The sequence below is a fragment of the Neomonachus schauinslandi genome, chromosome 13, assembly GCF_002201575.2.
Source record: "Neomonachus schauinslandi chromosome 13, ASM220157v2, whole genome shotgun sequence".
Classification (NCBI taxonomy): domain Eukaryota; kingdom Metazoa; phylum Chordata; class Mammalia; order Carnivora; family Phocidae; genus Neomonachus; species Neomonachus schauinslandi.
This window is the reverse complement of record NC_058415.1, coordinates 89,077,057-89,093,990: the sequence shown is the minus strand read 5'-3', so window position 1 is coordinate 89,093,990 and position 16,934 is coordinate 89,077,057. Positions and strand designations below refer to the sequence as shown.

Below are 16,934 nucleotides of genomic sequence, written 5' to 3'. Positions count from 1 at the left end.
GTGGCTGCCGACAGGTTCCCGTCATTTACTGTGGTGCCCCGGAGGCTCGGTGCACTTCGTCCTAGGGCGAAGAGGCTTTTTATAGCCAGCGTGTCTCCAGCAGAGCAGGCTCAGAGAATGGGACTCAGAAATAGGGGGGCCATCTGAAAGGGCAGAAGCACAAAGGGCCAGGAAGGGTTTCAGGCGTGTTCATATTTTTCTGACATTTAAACTCTGCAGGGGCAGTCGCTGTTTTGATCTTTAACCTCCTCATTTCAAAACACTGCGCATTTTCATCCAGCAACTTAGGGAGAGTGAGAGCAAATCTGCAGCTACTTACTGCGTTAAGTCTTGGCAGGGAAGCTGAGGAAAGAGGTGGGACGTGTGTGCGGCCGCAGACGGGCAGGTGTGATGGGAGAGGCAGTACCAGAGGGACCGGCACATTCTCCAGAGCGTTGCCACTTGGAGGGAAGCACGAGAGTCGTCGCCCATGCACGTCCAGCTCGGAGCCCACAGTTGTTGTTCCAGAGGCTCCGGAGGGAAGAGCGGCTCTCTCGGGGCTGTGCCATCAGAACTTCGCTGCGGACGGGTGGGTTGTCCAGTGGCGGAGAGTATCCGCTTCCTCAGACATCCCCTCACTCATTCATACTCGGACACAAAGACCCAGCCTCGGCCTCGCACAGACTTTGTTAGGGGGTGTCAACTGAGTGGCCACCCGGGCCTTTTCCACACAAGAGATGGAGTCGTCCGGAGAAGAGTCACTGCTCTGAAATTTGGGATCCATTGAATACCTCCCACAAGTTGAGTGCCTGCCCAAGTGGTACGTGATAAACCTCACTTGTCACTAACCCCAGGTCCCAGGACGGGGAGCCATCCCAAGGACGGATGGCTCCCAGAGGACGAGACTAGCTCTTCTGAAGGAGGCCGTGTGGCCTGTCTCACTGGAGCATGTGTACCTGCTGCAGCATTGCAAGTCACCGAAGAAGCTCAATAAACAGTCATTTTCAGTCTCCTTCTCTGTAATATCTAAAATTTCTTCCTGCCGGCTCATTTACGTTCCTTTCCGAAAGCCCCCTTGAAATGCCACGAAGACCTGGAAGCGCCTACAGCTGTGGCCAGATCTCGAAGCCCTGGTGCCATGTCTCCATCCTTGCCCTCGCTTGGTGTCCTGATTAGGTGAGGCCGTCGGCAGAGGCCCCCACGCCTACAAGCGTTCTGCAGCCTCCGAAAAGGGGTCTCTCCCGAGTTGTAGAAGGGACCTCTGCTTTTTCCGGATCCCGTCACTCTGACAGTGCCCTCTTCTCTTAAATCCTGATTAACTTTTCTCAAGGAGGAGACCTTACCTTTTTAGACCAGATATGGTGGCACTTGGCGCTGTGTTTCTGTGCATCCCATGGCTGCCTCGTAAGTGTGTCTTGGTGCTCCCAGACAGAGAAAACCGCGGGCACCCCTCTCACCAGTGTGAGGGCAAGTGGGCAGACTCCAGACAAGGGACAGTGAGGGAGCAAGGCCCGCTGGAACCCAGTATCATCAAGCTGTCGACGCACTTCAGGGAAGGAGAGGTGGCAGACAATCCCAGGGTCATCTCCAGGGGCGGCTTTTCCTAAGCTGACAGCTGGGCTGGATTGACCAGGTTGGATAAACAGAAGGAAAATGGGAGTGGATGTTGTGGAGTGTCAGCCCCAGGGGCCGTGGGGGCTGAGAATGGCTGGGAGGGATCATTCCACTCCTCCTACTGCCTTTTATCACCACCTTTTCAGGGGCAGGCTTGAATATTCACAAGCTTCTAAACCCAGAATAGATTGGATCATGGATTTTACCCGTATGATACCCCAATACCTTCCATCCGCAAGGCTCCCTCCAACACCCCTGAGCATGGTAATGACCAAGAGCCTTGTTCAGGTCCTCACAGGTACCCAGTTTCACGGTTAGAGTGGAGCAGGAAAGCCCGGGCCCATCCTGCTGGTTCATGGCTCTTTGCCATTAGAAGAGTCCCAGAGGAGTCGGTCTCGATTCTGGAGCTCGTTTCTTCCTGAGGGATCACACGAGCCTTGGGATACCCCAGGACAGAATCCAGAAATGGCTTCTGGGAAGCCTGGCCGCCCACCATTGCCCAGTCCCCGTTCCCACAGCCCAGCAGGCTACCTCACGCTGCAAGGCGGCTTTCCAGCACCGAGCCTGCCCCCCTTTCTCAGGCCCTGGCCCACTTGCCCACGGTGACCTTTCCTGGGAGAGGCAGTGGCTGAGAGCCATTCTGCCGTGTGTTCAGTCCCCGACTGACCACTGCTCCCTGTGTGGCCTAACTTGCCTCAGTCTCCCCATATGTAAAATGGGCATCATACGAGTCCCTGCCTCACAGAAATGGGGTGAGGTTGAGTCCACAGGCATTCCAGTCCGTGGCACACCCAGTTTCTCTCAAGTGCTTGTTGGCAGTGAGCACTCTCCTCTCTAGGAAGCTGTCCTCCTCCTGCCAGTCTCTCGCCTTGATGACCACTGCTCACATCTTCTCATGTCTTCACTGTCGCCTCTTCATGGTCTCTTCACAGTGGACACAGATGTGAGGCCTCGGGTTCTGGAGTCAGACGGGCCTGGATGTGCATCCAGCTCTGGTGTGTGTGGACTGGCCAGCTGGGGATGTAGCCTCTCTCTGGGCTTCACGTCCCTTGGCCACAAAAAGGAGCAGTAGTAGAACCTACCTCATGAGGTGTGTGCTGTGAGGATTCCGTGTGGAGTGCTGGGCGCTGTGGTTGTGTCCAGAGGAAGTGCTCAGTGCATGACAGCCGCTGTTCTGGGGTCAGGGGAAGGCCACGGAACTCAGAATCCACGGCCCGCTTTACGTAAGGGGATCTGCCGTGACAGCCCCACACACTCCCACCGAAGCAACCACCGTGTTCCTCTTTTTCCAGGCAGAGGATCTCCCGTCCTGGTCAGAAAGTGAGCTACACAGGGAACAAGGCACCTGGAATGACAACCCCCCAGCAGTGCCCTGATGTGCTGACATGGAATCACAGTCTCAGGACCCAGAACGTACCCTCGTGTCCCGAGAGGGCCCATGGCACCTCCGGTGATCCCCAGAAGGCGCCCGAGAGCGATGTGTTCGCCCTGACGCCGTGTTCGCCCCGCCCGGCAGTGCCCGCGCACAAGACCGCCTCACGGGCGGGGTGCCCTCCCGGCTCTGCACACCGGGTTCTCTCCCCTGCAGCAACCTCGGCTTTGGTAGGGAAGTAGGTGGGATGGTCTGGATTTTCTTGGGAGCCCAGATGTCTCCCGATGTGTTTCTCTAACTGCAAGGCTGTTGCTGCAGAAAATAACATCACACCAAGCGGGTACGGAACAGTTCAGGTATCTTTGGGGCTTGGGCTTTGCTGGCAGCCAGCAACAGAATCTGGCATTTTACCATCTGGAAAGTGTTGAACTTTTTTTCGTTCATCTAAATGAAGAGCTTTAATTCCTTAATCCTGGGAAATGTCAAGGACCTTTTGTGTGCAGCTCCTCTCAGCCCCGCACAAGGGCTTTGGCAGAATGAGGCTGGTCGGGACTCTGGAGAGTTTCCTTGTGGCCACTCGGGGGTTTCCCTGTTCACCCAGGCCCTCCTCCCCGCCGTGCCCCACGACCTCAGCTTTTCCCACTCCCAAACCCCCTTTCGATCTGCTCCCCTAACGCCCCTGGCCAAAGGTAAATCAGTAGAGTCCCGCCTTCTCTCGCGTTCACTCAGGGCCCCATCAGGTGCGTGGCACAGTGCAGCGCCACCTTTTTGAGCACTCTCCTCCCGTGGATGCCCTGAGCTGGGCCCCCGGAGGGTACACGAGCCCAGCGTGGCCTCGTCCTCACGGAGGGCACAGCCTGGGGCGAGGCCGGGCTCCCGGTCACGGTCAGGCAAGCGCAGGGCTGGGCTGTCCACAGGTGCTGCTGGGGCTACAGGCCAAGGGGCAGGAGGGCTTCAGGGGAGGAGCATCCCAAGCTTGAGCTCAGAGTAGTCGGGAAGGCAGGTTTGGGAGGAGGAACCCTTGGAGCGGCTGGCGGTGTGGGAGCGTGTCATGGGGCTGGGGGGGAGACAGAGCTGGGACCCAGCTCATTGAGGCCCTCACACCCTTTTCCATGGTGTTTTCAGGTTCCAGGGGGTGGGGTGGCGGGGCGGGTTGTCGTTGTTTTGCCTCTGGAGGCCATCAGCCACCAGCCTGCACTCAGATCCGGGGAGTTCGGGGGCTTCCCTTCAGGGTGTCCGTGGCATCTTGGCTGCAACTTTAAAGAGATTGGAGTGAAACCCCCAAACCAAACCAAACCAAAAACTCCTTTATGGCAGCCCTGGCATGTGCCACAGCCTGTGTTCAGTACTTTATAGACAAGATCTCACCCTTCCCAGAGCTTGATCTCAAAACTATGGCCACTTTTCCAGCAAGATGGAGCAGCAGGGTCCATCTGCATCTGTCCAATTCCCACCCGGACAGCCCTGCCTCTGCTCTCACCCCCGGCAGTGCCCAGGCTCCAGGGGACAGTTAGAAGCCCTTCGAAGCCCATGCCGATGGCCCCTCCGTCGAGCAGAGAGAGAAGTATTGATCTTGTCTAAGTAATCCCCAGTCCCCCCAGACTGCAGTGCTTCTTCCTCAGGCCTCCAGGCCTGGTGAACCCACAGCATACAAATCCAGGGTGCAGATTAGAGACTTGGGCCGCATAATAAAAATGAAACCACCTGCCTCCGCTCTACTGTACTTTTCTCCCGGTTTTAGAAGCGCGTCCCTGCTCCGTTCCCCATCGCCCCCAGCACTTTCAGGAGTGACTTCATAGCATTCCCATTTTGAAATACTGATGGCTTCTCTTTTCATGGAATGAGTACTCCTGGGACTGTTTTAAATATTCTTCGTAAAGCAAGTGCTTCTCCTCGGAGCAGTGTTGCTGGCAGGGATTACGGTCTCTTTAAACATTTAACACATGAGGTTCACATCTTTGACTCCTGGACCCACACAGAATGTTCTCATTCTGAGACGTTCCCAGTGCCCCTCTCCTTAAGGGTGGGTCTGTCCTTGGCAGAACCCTGAGTAGAGACCCCAAACTCTTGGGCTCATCTCCTTATGGAGCACTCAAGTATATCCAGTGAATGAAAGTTCATTTTTATTCTTTGACCTGCAGCGTGTGTACGACCAAGTGGCAAATGTTTGGTTTGTGCTCCAGAGTCTCTTTGAAGCCCATCAAGATGGGAAGAGGCTTCTAGCACCAAGAGCCGTGCTGCTCTGACAGTCTCCCTGGTTCTGAGCTGGGTTCTCCAAGCTCTTTGTAACTGGCCCAGAAGCTGAGAACTAGGTGGGGCGATAGAAGGTCACATCAGAGCAGCGGGTGGGTTCCTGGAGTGGGGCAGATCGGCTCATCCTTTTTATTAGAACGAAGGGCTTTAATGTCACGGCTGGTTGGCCTGAGGGTGGAACTCCACACAGATGTACCCTCAGGGTGTGCAGCCAGGCCCTGCAGCAGCATCCACTGAAAACCTAAACCCAGGGGTGCCAGTGATCCCAGCCTCATGCTCCTTTACCAGGGCCAGCCGGGAGAGTGATGCGGCCAAGGTCACCCAGCTAATTAGTGATGAATCCTGGACTGAACCCTGTCTCCTGACAGCTCCACATCACCCTTCCCGGCACGCTGCCTTTGGTTATGTTAATGTAGGCCAGAGAGAATGTTCTCTTCGGAGTATGTAGAAGCAGGTATTGGCTGGAGGGAAGCCAGAATCTGGGTCTCTACCAGGCTTCTCTTTTAAATAAGCAACTCCTAAACACTTGGGTACTTAACTTTCCCTATTAATCTTGTGGGACACACTTTTAATAGAAGCCTCAGCTCTGCTGGCTTAGTGGGGGCGGCCGCGGGCCTCACGGGCTGTGTGCTGGCAAACACTTGGCTCTGTGCCCATCAGCCCATCGCAGCAGGAAACGTGGTGTGACCGCCAGAGCCCAGGGCCGGCTCAGCGCCCCCTGGCCACAGCCCTCGCCTTGCTGGTGGGAAGCAGGCAGTGGCCCACAGTGGCCCATTCCTCTGTGGCCCCTAATGCTGCTGACGTCGCAGTCACCTTGGGGAGCTTTGTGACCACACACATCCCGGCCCCCAGCCTGGACTCCCTTTTAGAAGCTGAGGGACGGTGCCCCCGGCACCACCTTACCTCTGTGTGCCTCGCCTCTGCTGCTCGGCCAGTTCTCCACCCTGGCCTGGAGGCCCACGCATAGGCAGGGTGATGCCTACAGCCTGGGCGAGCCCAGGAATCCCTGAGGACAAGCCCTGGGCCACCAAGTAATGCAGTACAGCCGGTCCCTGACTTACAGTCTTTCAACTTAGGATTTTTTGACCTTCGAATGGTGTGAAAGCAACACACATTCAGTAGAAACAGTACTTGGAAGTTTGAATTTATCTCAAGCTAGCGCTGAGCGAGTGGTATGATGCTCTCTCGTGAGGCTGGGCAGCAGCTGTGGCCCTTGGTCAGCCCCGCCTTCATGAGGGTGACCAACCCTTCCGCCGACAACCATTGTGCATGTCACTTTCGGTACAGTATTCAGTACATTACATAAGATACTCTGCATTTTATGTCATCTTGCATAAGATGGTTCTGCCCGGCTGTAGGTGAGTGTAAGTGTTCAGAACACGTGTAAGGTAGGCCAGGTTAAATGCATTTTCAACTTAACGGTGGATTTATCAGGATGTAACCCCGTTGTAAGTCGAGGAAGATCTGGACCACAGACTCTGTCTTTTTAGAAGAGTAAACTGCTGGGGAATGATAGCATATCGAGAGTTTTTGCCCCCTCCCTGTGTCTCGCTGACCCTTTCCGTTTGTCACCACTCCGTCCTTTGTTCTTCCCCAAAGGATAAAGAACAAAGTCTTTGTGGTTGCCATGAAACCCGGGCCCTGTGGGGCTGACCTTCAGCACAAAGTAGCCTTGCCGGCTCTGTCCCCGTTCTCTCTGCCCCGCGGCTGGCCAGAGGCCACCAGTGGGAAAAAGAATTTGGACTTGACATGCCAAAATGTAACGGAGGATTCCCCCTCTCTTTTGCAGCCCCCCTTTATTCTTAAGCAGTGTACTTCGGGTTTCCCTTAATTAACATATGTGCACCCTGATCGAAGGCTGCCGGCTCTTGTTTGCCCCGTCTCCCTCTTCATTCTCCATGGCAGGGAGACTCCACCCAGAGACCCTCTTGAGGGCCCACCTGTGTCAGGCCCCGTTGGGTTGGGCACCTGGGATGTGATAGCGAGCAAGAGGCAGAGGGAGAGCTGTGTGAGTGGCAAGAGCTGGGGCATAAGTGAAGAGACCAGCCCCAAGTCCTGCCTCCCTAAGAGTCCCGGGGGCCATGCCCTTCTGGGGAGGGGGTGGCCTGGGTGTGCGGCCTCTGTCCAGGCCCAGGCTCCTGCTGTGCTGCTCTGGAGCTGCTTGAGTGGGCCGGTCACTTAACCTCCCGTGACCCCTTCCTCTCTTGGAAACGGGCTCATCACAGCGCCCTCCCGCTGCGGTCGTAAGGATTAGGTGAGAGAAAGATCGGAAGACCCACAGTGGGGTGGGTGCTGCCGTTCAAGTGCTTTCCCTGCACTGGCACATCGAATCCTTGTCCAAGGTCATGTGGCTCGTAAGTAACAGACAGCGCTCAGACCCACGCCGTCTGGCTCACAAGCCCCGACTCCTGCCAAGCCTTGTGGTGTAGACCACCTCATGCGGGGCTTCAGCTCCTACCGCAGGCAGCTCTGCTTTGGCTTTGGCCAACATAACTCGTGATCGCCCAAGCACCCTCTCACTCTCGGATTGAAGACGTCAGAAGCTCCTTGCACACAGTATGGTGGAGGAGCTTTGGGAGACTTGTTTTGACTGGCATCTCCTTCACCAGTGTGTTGACCGGCGGCTGTTTCAAGGGCTCTTGAAAGATTCCTTTCTCCCTCAGAGCTTAGTTTCCCCACCAGTTTGGGTGCATGAAGACCTTCTCTGCTGGTTTGAGCTGGGGACAGAATTTCGGTAAACCCTGGTTGGCAGAGGAGGAAGAGGAAGCTGAAAGTGAGACTGATGAAGTCCCTCAGATCTGTGATGGGCCATGGGAATGTCACCCTCCAGCCATGAGCTGGGAGGGGGTGTGTAGCCCAGACTGAGCCAGAGCGTCCGCAGTGTTCCTTGCCTGGAGGTGAAAAGCCCCTGTGTGGCTGTCTATTCACTGCTTTTGTTTTTTTTGTTTTTAAGTAAGCTCTGCCCCCCAGTGTGGGGCTCGAACTCACGACCCCAAGATCAAGAGTTGCACGCTCTACCGACTGAGGCTGCCAGGCGCCCCTGCCCACTGCTTTCTGAGTGGCCTTGTCCCTCTGTGCCTGAACTCTCCCACCCTCGCTGCTTACCTGGTGTCAGTTGCCCTCTGCTCTTCTTTGTGGGGTCCCCTGTCTTGCTGGTCTGTTGTTACCTTGTCTGCTTCGTCTGCTCCTCCCTCCCTTGCTCTAGGTCTACTTTGATCTGTTCTTAGGGTCTTTCCTAACTCACTCACTGGAGGGATGAATGGCCTCCCCTCCCAGGAGCATTAGTGCCCTTCCTCAGCCTCCCCCGCCAGGCAGGGTGGCTCTGATCTGCCAGGGGAGTCTTAGGAGCTGTACTTTATGGTGGGGCCATTACACTGGGGCCCGAGCCTCGGCTGGGCTGGCACAGAGTAGATTTAAATTAGTTAATAGCAAAATGTTTTTGTTGCCCCGGGCCTGTTTTTTTTAACATCTTAGATGCTGAGCAAAAAACAAAACAAAAAAGCAACTTTGTTATTGGAAAGTGTAAAACAAGGAAACAGCAAAGGTAGAATGCTTTGACAGAAGGGAAGATCATTGTAGGTGAATTTTCCCCACACTCTACAGCCATGCCTAAGCCTGGTGCTTTGGAGTTTGGCCACAGGAACCCCGGAACCAGGAGTGGAGGAGTTTGTGAGGAAGGGAGAGAAAATGTAACAAATCTGTCAGCTTTGTTTCCTTCTATTAAGATGTCTGTCATTAGTGATGGAAAAGTGGGGAAATTAAATGATCATATCAGCACGAGAGAAAACTGCCACCATTTGGCAAGTTAAGGGAGTAGTTTATACTGGACCTTGTGAAAAAGTGGCTAAATTTGGCCAGATTGCCAACCTAATAATAGAGAAACTAATTAGCTGCCCTGTCCGGGAGCCCGAGGCCAAAACAGCGCTGTGGTGGATCTGGAGGACATTTTCTGGTTCATTCCGTTGTTCTGCTCTCGAGCGAACAGCTGTCCAGCAGCCACATTGCACATCTCCTGACCTGGGCTTCTCGTCGGGCCTCCGGTGCACCAAGGACTTCACTGGGCTGGGACGTGTGGCAGACGATACCCGGGCCCCTCGGGCCTGTGCCTTTTTCAGAACCTGTGTTGCCGGCCCGGGGTTCCTGTTGGGAGGGGTGTCCCCGGCTTGGGCCTTGCAGCCTCTGGGCTCAAACACCCACTGCCCCTCCCCAGCTGTGTGACCTAGCCACCTGCCCAACCTCTGGAAGTCTCCATCTCCTCTTCTATAAAATGAAAAGGAGAGAACACCCACCTCGGTTAACTTTCAGTTTACTGCTGGCTTTTACATGTTGGTCACATAAAATGCTTCCTGTTAAAAATTCTACAAAGAAAACACGCAGCCAAACAAAGCAGGCCAGCCTGGGCCGTGGCCTCTGGGCGGCCAGTGTGACCGGGGAATCCAGCCCCAGGACAGTGCTCAGGCTGCTGAAGTGGACGGATCTAGGCCCGTCCCAGGGGAGTCCTGGGACTGGTGATGAGCTGTCCACATCTGGGGAAAGGAGCACACCCGCAGCTAGGGGACAGCAGGCCACCGGCAAGCAGCTAGCCTGGCTTCCCCACTATGACAGCACTCATGTGTGGGGCAGGGCCTGTTAGAAGCATTGCAAAATAAATAGCAGGGGCTGGAGAAAGAATTCTCCAGAAACTCTTTCTTTTGTAAACTTCCCATGAAATGGCACTTACACTGGTGGTTTTATTTAGCAGGCGGTCTGGGTGGGCAGGAAGCAGCCTCCAAGCTCAGGGGCTGTGGGGCCCAGGTTGCTTTGCTGTGTTCTTGTAGCCATAATTTCACCCTACCGATCACCACCCACTGTCTTGCCAAGTTATCATTACTACTGTTTAAAAAAAAAAGCGTTGCTCATTTTAGAAAGCTGTCTGTCAGAAATGCTTAAAATAAAAACAGTCTGCACTTGAAAGGATAAGTACCACTTATCTTGAAAGTCACTTGGGTAACAGTTTCTCAGCAATGTTGGATATGCACCTGGAATGTTGGAAAACACCTGTAGCTGTGTTTTCAAGAAAGCCGGTACAGATGTTCCTGGTATGTGGCCTTTAGTAAGTGGGCATTTTTAAGTTTATTTCTTGATTCAACAAATATGTGTTGAGCACCTGCTAAACGCCGGGTGATGTTCTAGGCCTTAGGGACGTAGCATGAACGAGATGGGCCTGATCCCTGTCCCAACAGAGCTAATCATCTTGTGGGTTCACCAGCCACCAGGCAGGCCACAGAAGTCCAGCAGGGAAAGAGTGCTCGTCCAGAGGCGAGAGGAACAGAAGGGAGAGGAGACAGGCAGGGCTGCAGCCTGGCTGGAAGGAAGGTGCTTCACATGCACAGCCATTTATTTAGGGAAAGTGAGGCTCAGGTTCTGTAAGCTAGGGAGCCTGTGTCCTCACTCTCTGGGGGTGTGGCCTCTCTGACCTTGGGTGTGGGCACAGCTAGACTGACTTCTGCATCCTTTGCAACTTACCATGTGGAGCCTGGAGCAGCCCCTCCAGGTTCCTTCCACCTGACTGCTTCACCTCTCCATTGGCGCACATGGTGTGTGGGGACAGCTAGAAACTGGGGAGGTAGACCCATGTTTACTCCTGCTCAAGTTGATCATTTTACCTGGGTTTTTTTTGTTTGTTTCATTTTGTTTTTTAACCACATTTATAATGACAAGAATCTCTAGTAAAGACAGTCAGCTAAACCATGAGTTTGAACACAGCTGTCAAATTAGGTATCATCTATTAATTTGCTAATTGATAGCAGGCATTAGCAATTTGAGGTGTCAAATTTCAGAACTACAAGGGATCTTAGATTACTCCCTTGTTTTTCAGAAGGGACATTGAGACCTAGAGAGATTAAGTAGTTGGGGGCTTAAGGCCAGTGTGCATTCTGTCTGGTCACCGGTTGCCTCTAGTAGGGCCTAAAGCAGCTGTGCCCTCAGCCCCGCTGATGAAGCCTCTGCTTGGAGTTTGGGGACAGTGGATGTGGCCCACCAGGATGCTGAAAATAGGCCACAACTTTGGGAGAGAAGACCACACTTTGAGTGGCAAGGCTTCTCTGAAGGGTAATAGGAACTGTGAGACCCAAGGGAAAGATCATCAGAAATGACCAGATCCTGGGTGACAGAATCATAAAATCTCGTACGACTACAAATTGTGAGATAGAATGAGAATTACAGGAAGCAGGAAGATCAGTTCCCCTGCCAGGGACATTGTTCCAATGTGAAGATGAAGTCGAATGTGGACAGGTAGAAAAGCTTCTATGCATCCATGCAGTGTTATCCTGCGGTGACTTGGCTAAAAAACATCTGTGGTCTGCCGGTCTTTCCCTCTCCGCCAGCCTCGGGCCATGCCCCTCCTCTCAGGTGCTGCCCCTGGCCTGGGTTTCCAGTTGCTGGAACTCACCCCTCCTACCTCCAGGCCTGAATACTTGGCGTCCTCTCTGCCTACAACAGTCCTCTTCCCCTGTCCCTGCTCCCCAACTTTGCTAACTAATTTTCGTACTTGAGATTTTATTTTAGATGCCCTTTCCCCTAAGAGGCATTCAGAAGCAGATTGGTTTATCATAGAAAGGGAATGCATTGGTTGAGTTTTCTCTGTGTTGGTTTGGACTGGCCTCTAACTCCAGTCATTATCCTTGGTTCCAGGTGACGGACCACGCCACCACTGCCCTGCTCCACTATCAGCTGCCCCAGATGCCCGACGTCGTGGTCAGATCCTTCATGGTAAGTGGACTTAAGAGTCAAGTCTCCTTCGGGAACCTTGGCTCCCTCCAAGTGAGCAGGCAGCTCAGAAGGTTGCTGTTCCATCTCTGGACCGCTAGGGCCTCACAGTGGGAGATGGGCCAGTGTAGAACTGATGCTTTCTTTAAACCGGGAAGGGATTTATGAGAAACCGTTTCCCACTTAATTAACTGGTGTTTTCTGTCAGGCTGAACAAATGGTGGTTTCAGGAGTGATCTCCCAACACAGTTTCCCACATTGATTTAGTCAATAGATATTTATTGAGCTCCTAATCTATGCCAAGCCCTGTGCTTGACGCTGAGCAGGTAGCAATGACTAAGACAGATCTTGCAGTGCCCCCCCAAGACATACATTGTCAGAGCTGGAGCTCGGGATGGGGAGTGACCCCAAAACAGCCAGACAGCCATTGCCCTGGTGTGTTGGAGTCCGCTCCTGCCAACTCTTGTTACATGTTGAGAATTTTGCGACCTGGTTGTTCAACCATTGGTAGCTTGAAATTGAACCAGAATATTTGCACCACGGAAATCAGCAAACGCTGCAAGTCAGGACTTGCCGCCCGCCCCTAGGGCTGATTCCTCTGCACGCCTCTGCCCAAGTCTGTCACGTGACCAGCGTTTGGCCTAAGCAGGGCCATTGGCCAGCTCTGCTAGATGCTGCCGGGCAGAACTGGCAGCTGTGTGTTCAACGTCGTGCGGACATGGCTTCATGCTCTCCCCTCGGTAGGCGCCATCTTTCACGGAGGCTAAAACTCCCTTTTCAGTGCATGCTAGGAAGGCTGCCAGTTAGAGACCTACTCAGAAGACCTACCTGTTAGCAAGTCCAAATCAGTGTTGACAGCCAGGCGGAGTAGTGCTTATCCGCTTCGTCCCGTCACGGTTTGCCTCAGCAAGTGAGCTTCTTAGAAAACCTGCAGTTCATTTCTTGGAAGACGCAAACCCGACTTATTGACCCACTTCACCACGCTGGGGAGGGCGAGCTAGCAAACCCGGGCACTCGGCAGAGCCGCGCGTGAGGGTCTGTCTCCTGTGTCGAGAGGACGAGTCAGCTGACAGTCTTCGGCAAGCTCTTCCTTTTTGCACAGATACAGAGTCTTGCTTTTTAACCTAACATGTTGTCATGCCCAGTTTCCCTTTGGTAACTGACTCTGGGATTTGGGGAGGATCTGAATTTGATCAGCACTGGAGGATAAATAGTTTAGCTGAATGATCCATCGACCTCCTCGAGTTTATTGCCAAAGCCTCAAACACCTGGCCTTTGGAAGGGGGACAGTATCGATGGGCCACAATCTGCCACCACGAAGGCAGCTGTGATGTGATAGAAGGATTTGTATCAATAAACTCGACCTACTCTTCAAGGAACAATTTTCTCTTATCGACGTAATGCAGGAGGACATTAAATGATGAGATTCAGTGCCCCTGTCACAGTGAGAACTTGCTTAACTTGCTTGCCTATTGTTGTGGGGTTTGAGTTGGTTTTTTGTTGGTTTTTTTTTTTTTTTTTTTTTTTGGTAGCGAATCTCCTTGAGTTTGAGAATTGAGTTATGGGAGTCTCATCCTTATGTATGATGCCCGAGAGAACTCTGCACTCTGAACCACTCAAGTGTGTAGTTGCTGCTTATTATGTTATTTGGTGGCACCAGGTTGTCCCCGCCCTCCCCCAGGTGCGCGTTGGGCCACATTTTGACAGTGAATGATGACCTCTGAAATCAAATTAGAAAGAAGGCGTGTTGACCTCAGTGGAGAGTTTGAACATTGTCATCGATGCAAAGTCTTCCTCCACACGTGTCCGTGCCCGCTCCTCGGTAGCGAACAAGGCGAGAATCACTGTGCATCTTCAGGAGACACGGGACACAGGAGTGAAACTTGGTTCTGTGTGGCCCTGAGCCCCAGGCTGTGCACTGTGCATGGCCACTCCTTCGGGAGCACTTCCTGCCCCTGAGAACCAGAATTCTATCCAAAACTCCCTCAGTTTGGGGGGGCGGGGGGGGGGCGGTGCTGGGGGAGCACCAGAAGTGAAAATCAGCAGCGTTGTGACCTTGTGGATTCTGCATGCAGCACTCTGGTGAAATCACAGGCCATCTTTTGGGTCACGGCCAACTTGAGTTCTCTGGCCTCGAGATCATTAGGCTTGACAGGAAGGATGACATTGGAAGCACCCAGATCCCATTTCTTTTATTTCTCTCCTCACTTCTCTTTTTAGACCTGGTTAAGAAGTTACATAAAGCTGTTCCAGGCCCCGTGCCAGCGCTGTGGGAAGTTTCTACAAGATGGCCTTCCCCCGACGTGGAGGGATTTCCGAACCCTCGAAGCCTTCCACGACACCTGCCGTCAGTGACCCAGCCCCAGCCCGGCCTGCAGGCCCCATCTAGCACCTTCCCAGACAAGCCCTCAGTCGGATGGCTCAGACCTATCCTCCCCGCCAGACACAATACCGCCACTCGGCCCGTTCCTAAAGCATATCATACGTTAAGGCTGAGCCTCTTGCAGAGCAGATTCCATCTTGTGTTGATGGGACTAATTCTACACTGTAACTGGTTTATGGAAGGCAGAGAAGACCTTTTTAGAACTCAGAAAGTTAAGCAGCATGTTCTTCATTGTATGTTAGCAACGCTGGTGAATTGATCCTCCTGGGTCTGTGTTCTAAGTCATTTTCACGAGCCATTATCGTTTGAATGAGCCCATGTTCATATATATTGTCACGCTGGGTGTTTTGTTTCGTTTTGTAACTTATATATTTTTTTTTTATATAAGCAGTAAACCTTTTGTACCCCGGACAAGGCTTTGTCTCCTGTTTTTTAAAGCACCTTCTACGTTCAGTTGAGTGAACATGTGAGCAGGTCTGGGCCTTTTGAAGAAAAAAACCACTTAGTAATGTCTGCGTTTAAAACATTGTTCTTTCTGGGGACACATTTCCTTGCTTCTTGCTTTTAGGAGAGAGGACAGTGTTGGCAAATACTCCATTTCAAAGACGTTTTTGCAGTTTGAAAAGTGGATTGTTCTTTTTGAGGAAAAAAGCACACAGATGTTGCTTTCTGCTAAAGCAGTAACACACATACGTACCAAAGGGAAAGGAATCTGCCTGTGTTACCAGCTAGAACACATGTAAGCAGGCATGAGAGGGACACCTGGCTTGTTTGTCCCATGTTTTGTCCTAAATATCACTGTGAACAGATGCTAGTCCAGTCTGCTGAGTTCATGCAGAGCCTTGACCCCAACACTGAAAGCCATAACCTGTTTATGTGAAGAAGCATTGACCTGGTGAAGGTCTTGAAGGAAGGGGGAGTTTCCTAGAGCTTTCCCAGCCCAGCCCACACTTCAGATACTCTCTTTGCAATGAAGATGCCAGAGAGACTCTGCCTTCTTGAGATGTCCAAAAGAATGGGTGGTTCCTACCTGCATTCTGGTATGGCTTGGGCCCTCCCCACCTACCTCCACCAGGCTTAAAGGATGGGACCGTGCCTCTTGAGGTGTGGTCCAGCAGCAGGAGCATCATGGGGGCTGATTAAAAACCAACCAACGAAGATGCCCTCGAAGTGGGGTCCAGCCCCCCGGGGACTCTGCTGTGGGCCCCAGTGTGAGAACCCCTGTTCCAGGAGATGGGCATGCTTCCGGTGCCCGGTCTGGGGAGGTGTGATGAGAAGCAGCGAGAATGTTTCCGTACAGCCAGTGATTCCAGACTAAATACCACGGTCGTCACATTCAAGCTATTATCACTCATGAGAGGCACCATTATTTCATGAACCACTAAGAAAGAAAAACATGCTGCCCATTAAACCACGGCACAGACCTTCATGAGAATCCTGTGTAACACGGGAGTCGGTCACACCAGCCTTTCATTGCTCTGAAACGTCTTTCATCTATTCCAAGGAGGCTGGCAACTTCTCCTGCCGGAGTCTCCTTGTCAAGCAGGGGACAGACGGTCCCTGGGAACAGACCGGAACATGGCTTCACTGGCTTGAGTGTCTCTTCCCTTCTTTGGTCTCGTGAGACACTTGTTTGTTGCTTTGTTGAGAACATCCAGAATTGAGGATGTAGGGTCTGTAGCAACATCTTGTCCCCTTGCTGCCCATCTTTTCTAAGACATTTAAATGGTACATAGACTGACCCCCGCGGGACTCCAGGGTGCATTGTCGTGTGCAGTGAGGACAGTATGACCAGCTATGACCAGGTTGGAGCATGTGGAAATGACAAGTATGTCGTGACTGCCAGCTGGCTGACAGCACCTGTCAGAGGTGTTGAAATGGGGGGTGGGGGGTGGGCCACTGATGAAATTATGGTAACGGTAGATCACCTGGGGAGAAGGCTATGTGGATTTTTAATTGTTTGAATCCTCCTGATTGCACCAGATCTGAGAAGGTCCCCACTGGTACTGGGGGTCTGACTCCTGCCAACCTCCCAACCTCCGTGTTCAGGAGAGAGTGAGCCGGCCTTGAGTTCAGAGCCTTGGGCAGGCGGGAGTTTCTACTTAATGACATTGTTTTCTCTGTGTCATGTTTAGTGATACTTTCCATTCGTGACAAATGATGATTGTTTCCCATTTACAGGAAGCTATAAAGTTTCCATTCTAAACAAATGTATTTCGGCAGAAAAGTGGGACCATTAGAGAAAAATATTAAATTAATACTACCACAGGTGGAGTATGGCTATAGCAGTTGCTGGGGGGTGGGCCCGTGGCTGGGGACACACATGGCCAGGGTCTGAATTCTGGGCCCCTGCTCCCAGTGGTGGGGGCCCAGACACGTCACCGTTCCTTGGTATCACCCTGTTTGAGCTTCTGTAAGATGAAGGCTGACAGTGACCATGAGAGAGGCAAGCTGGGAGGGTGAGGTTTTATAGATGAAACAAGATTGGCCATGAGTTGATCATTCACTGCGGCTGGGCATTGTGTATGTAGGTGATGCTTGTTGTTTTGTTCTCTATGTTTTATATACTTTTTTCCTTTCTTTTCT

General features: G+C 52.7%; 1 protein-coding gene across 2 annotated transcripts in view; it reads left to right on the top strand.

Moving 5' to 3' along the window:
* MED27 (mediator complex subunit 27) overlaps positions 1–14,759 on the top strand; it is a 202,605-nt gene extending 187,846 nt beyond the window's left edge. For both annotated transcript variants that reach the window (XM_021691218.2, XM_044920381.1), the window contains 2 exons: positions 11,891–11,968; positions 14,186–14,759. In XM_021691218.2, the coding sequence (XP_021546893.1) occupies positions 11,891–11,968; positions 14,186–14,320 (213 nt within the window). In that variant the 3' untranslated portion in view covers positions 14,321–14,759. The remainder of the gene's footprint in view (positions 1–11,890; positions 11,969–14,185) is intronic.
* The last annotated feature ends 2,175 nt before the right edge of the window (positions 14,760–16,934 follow it).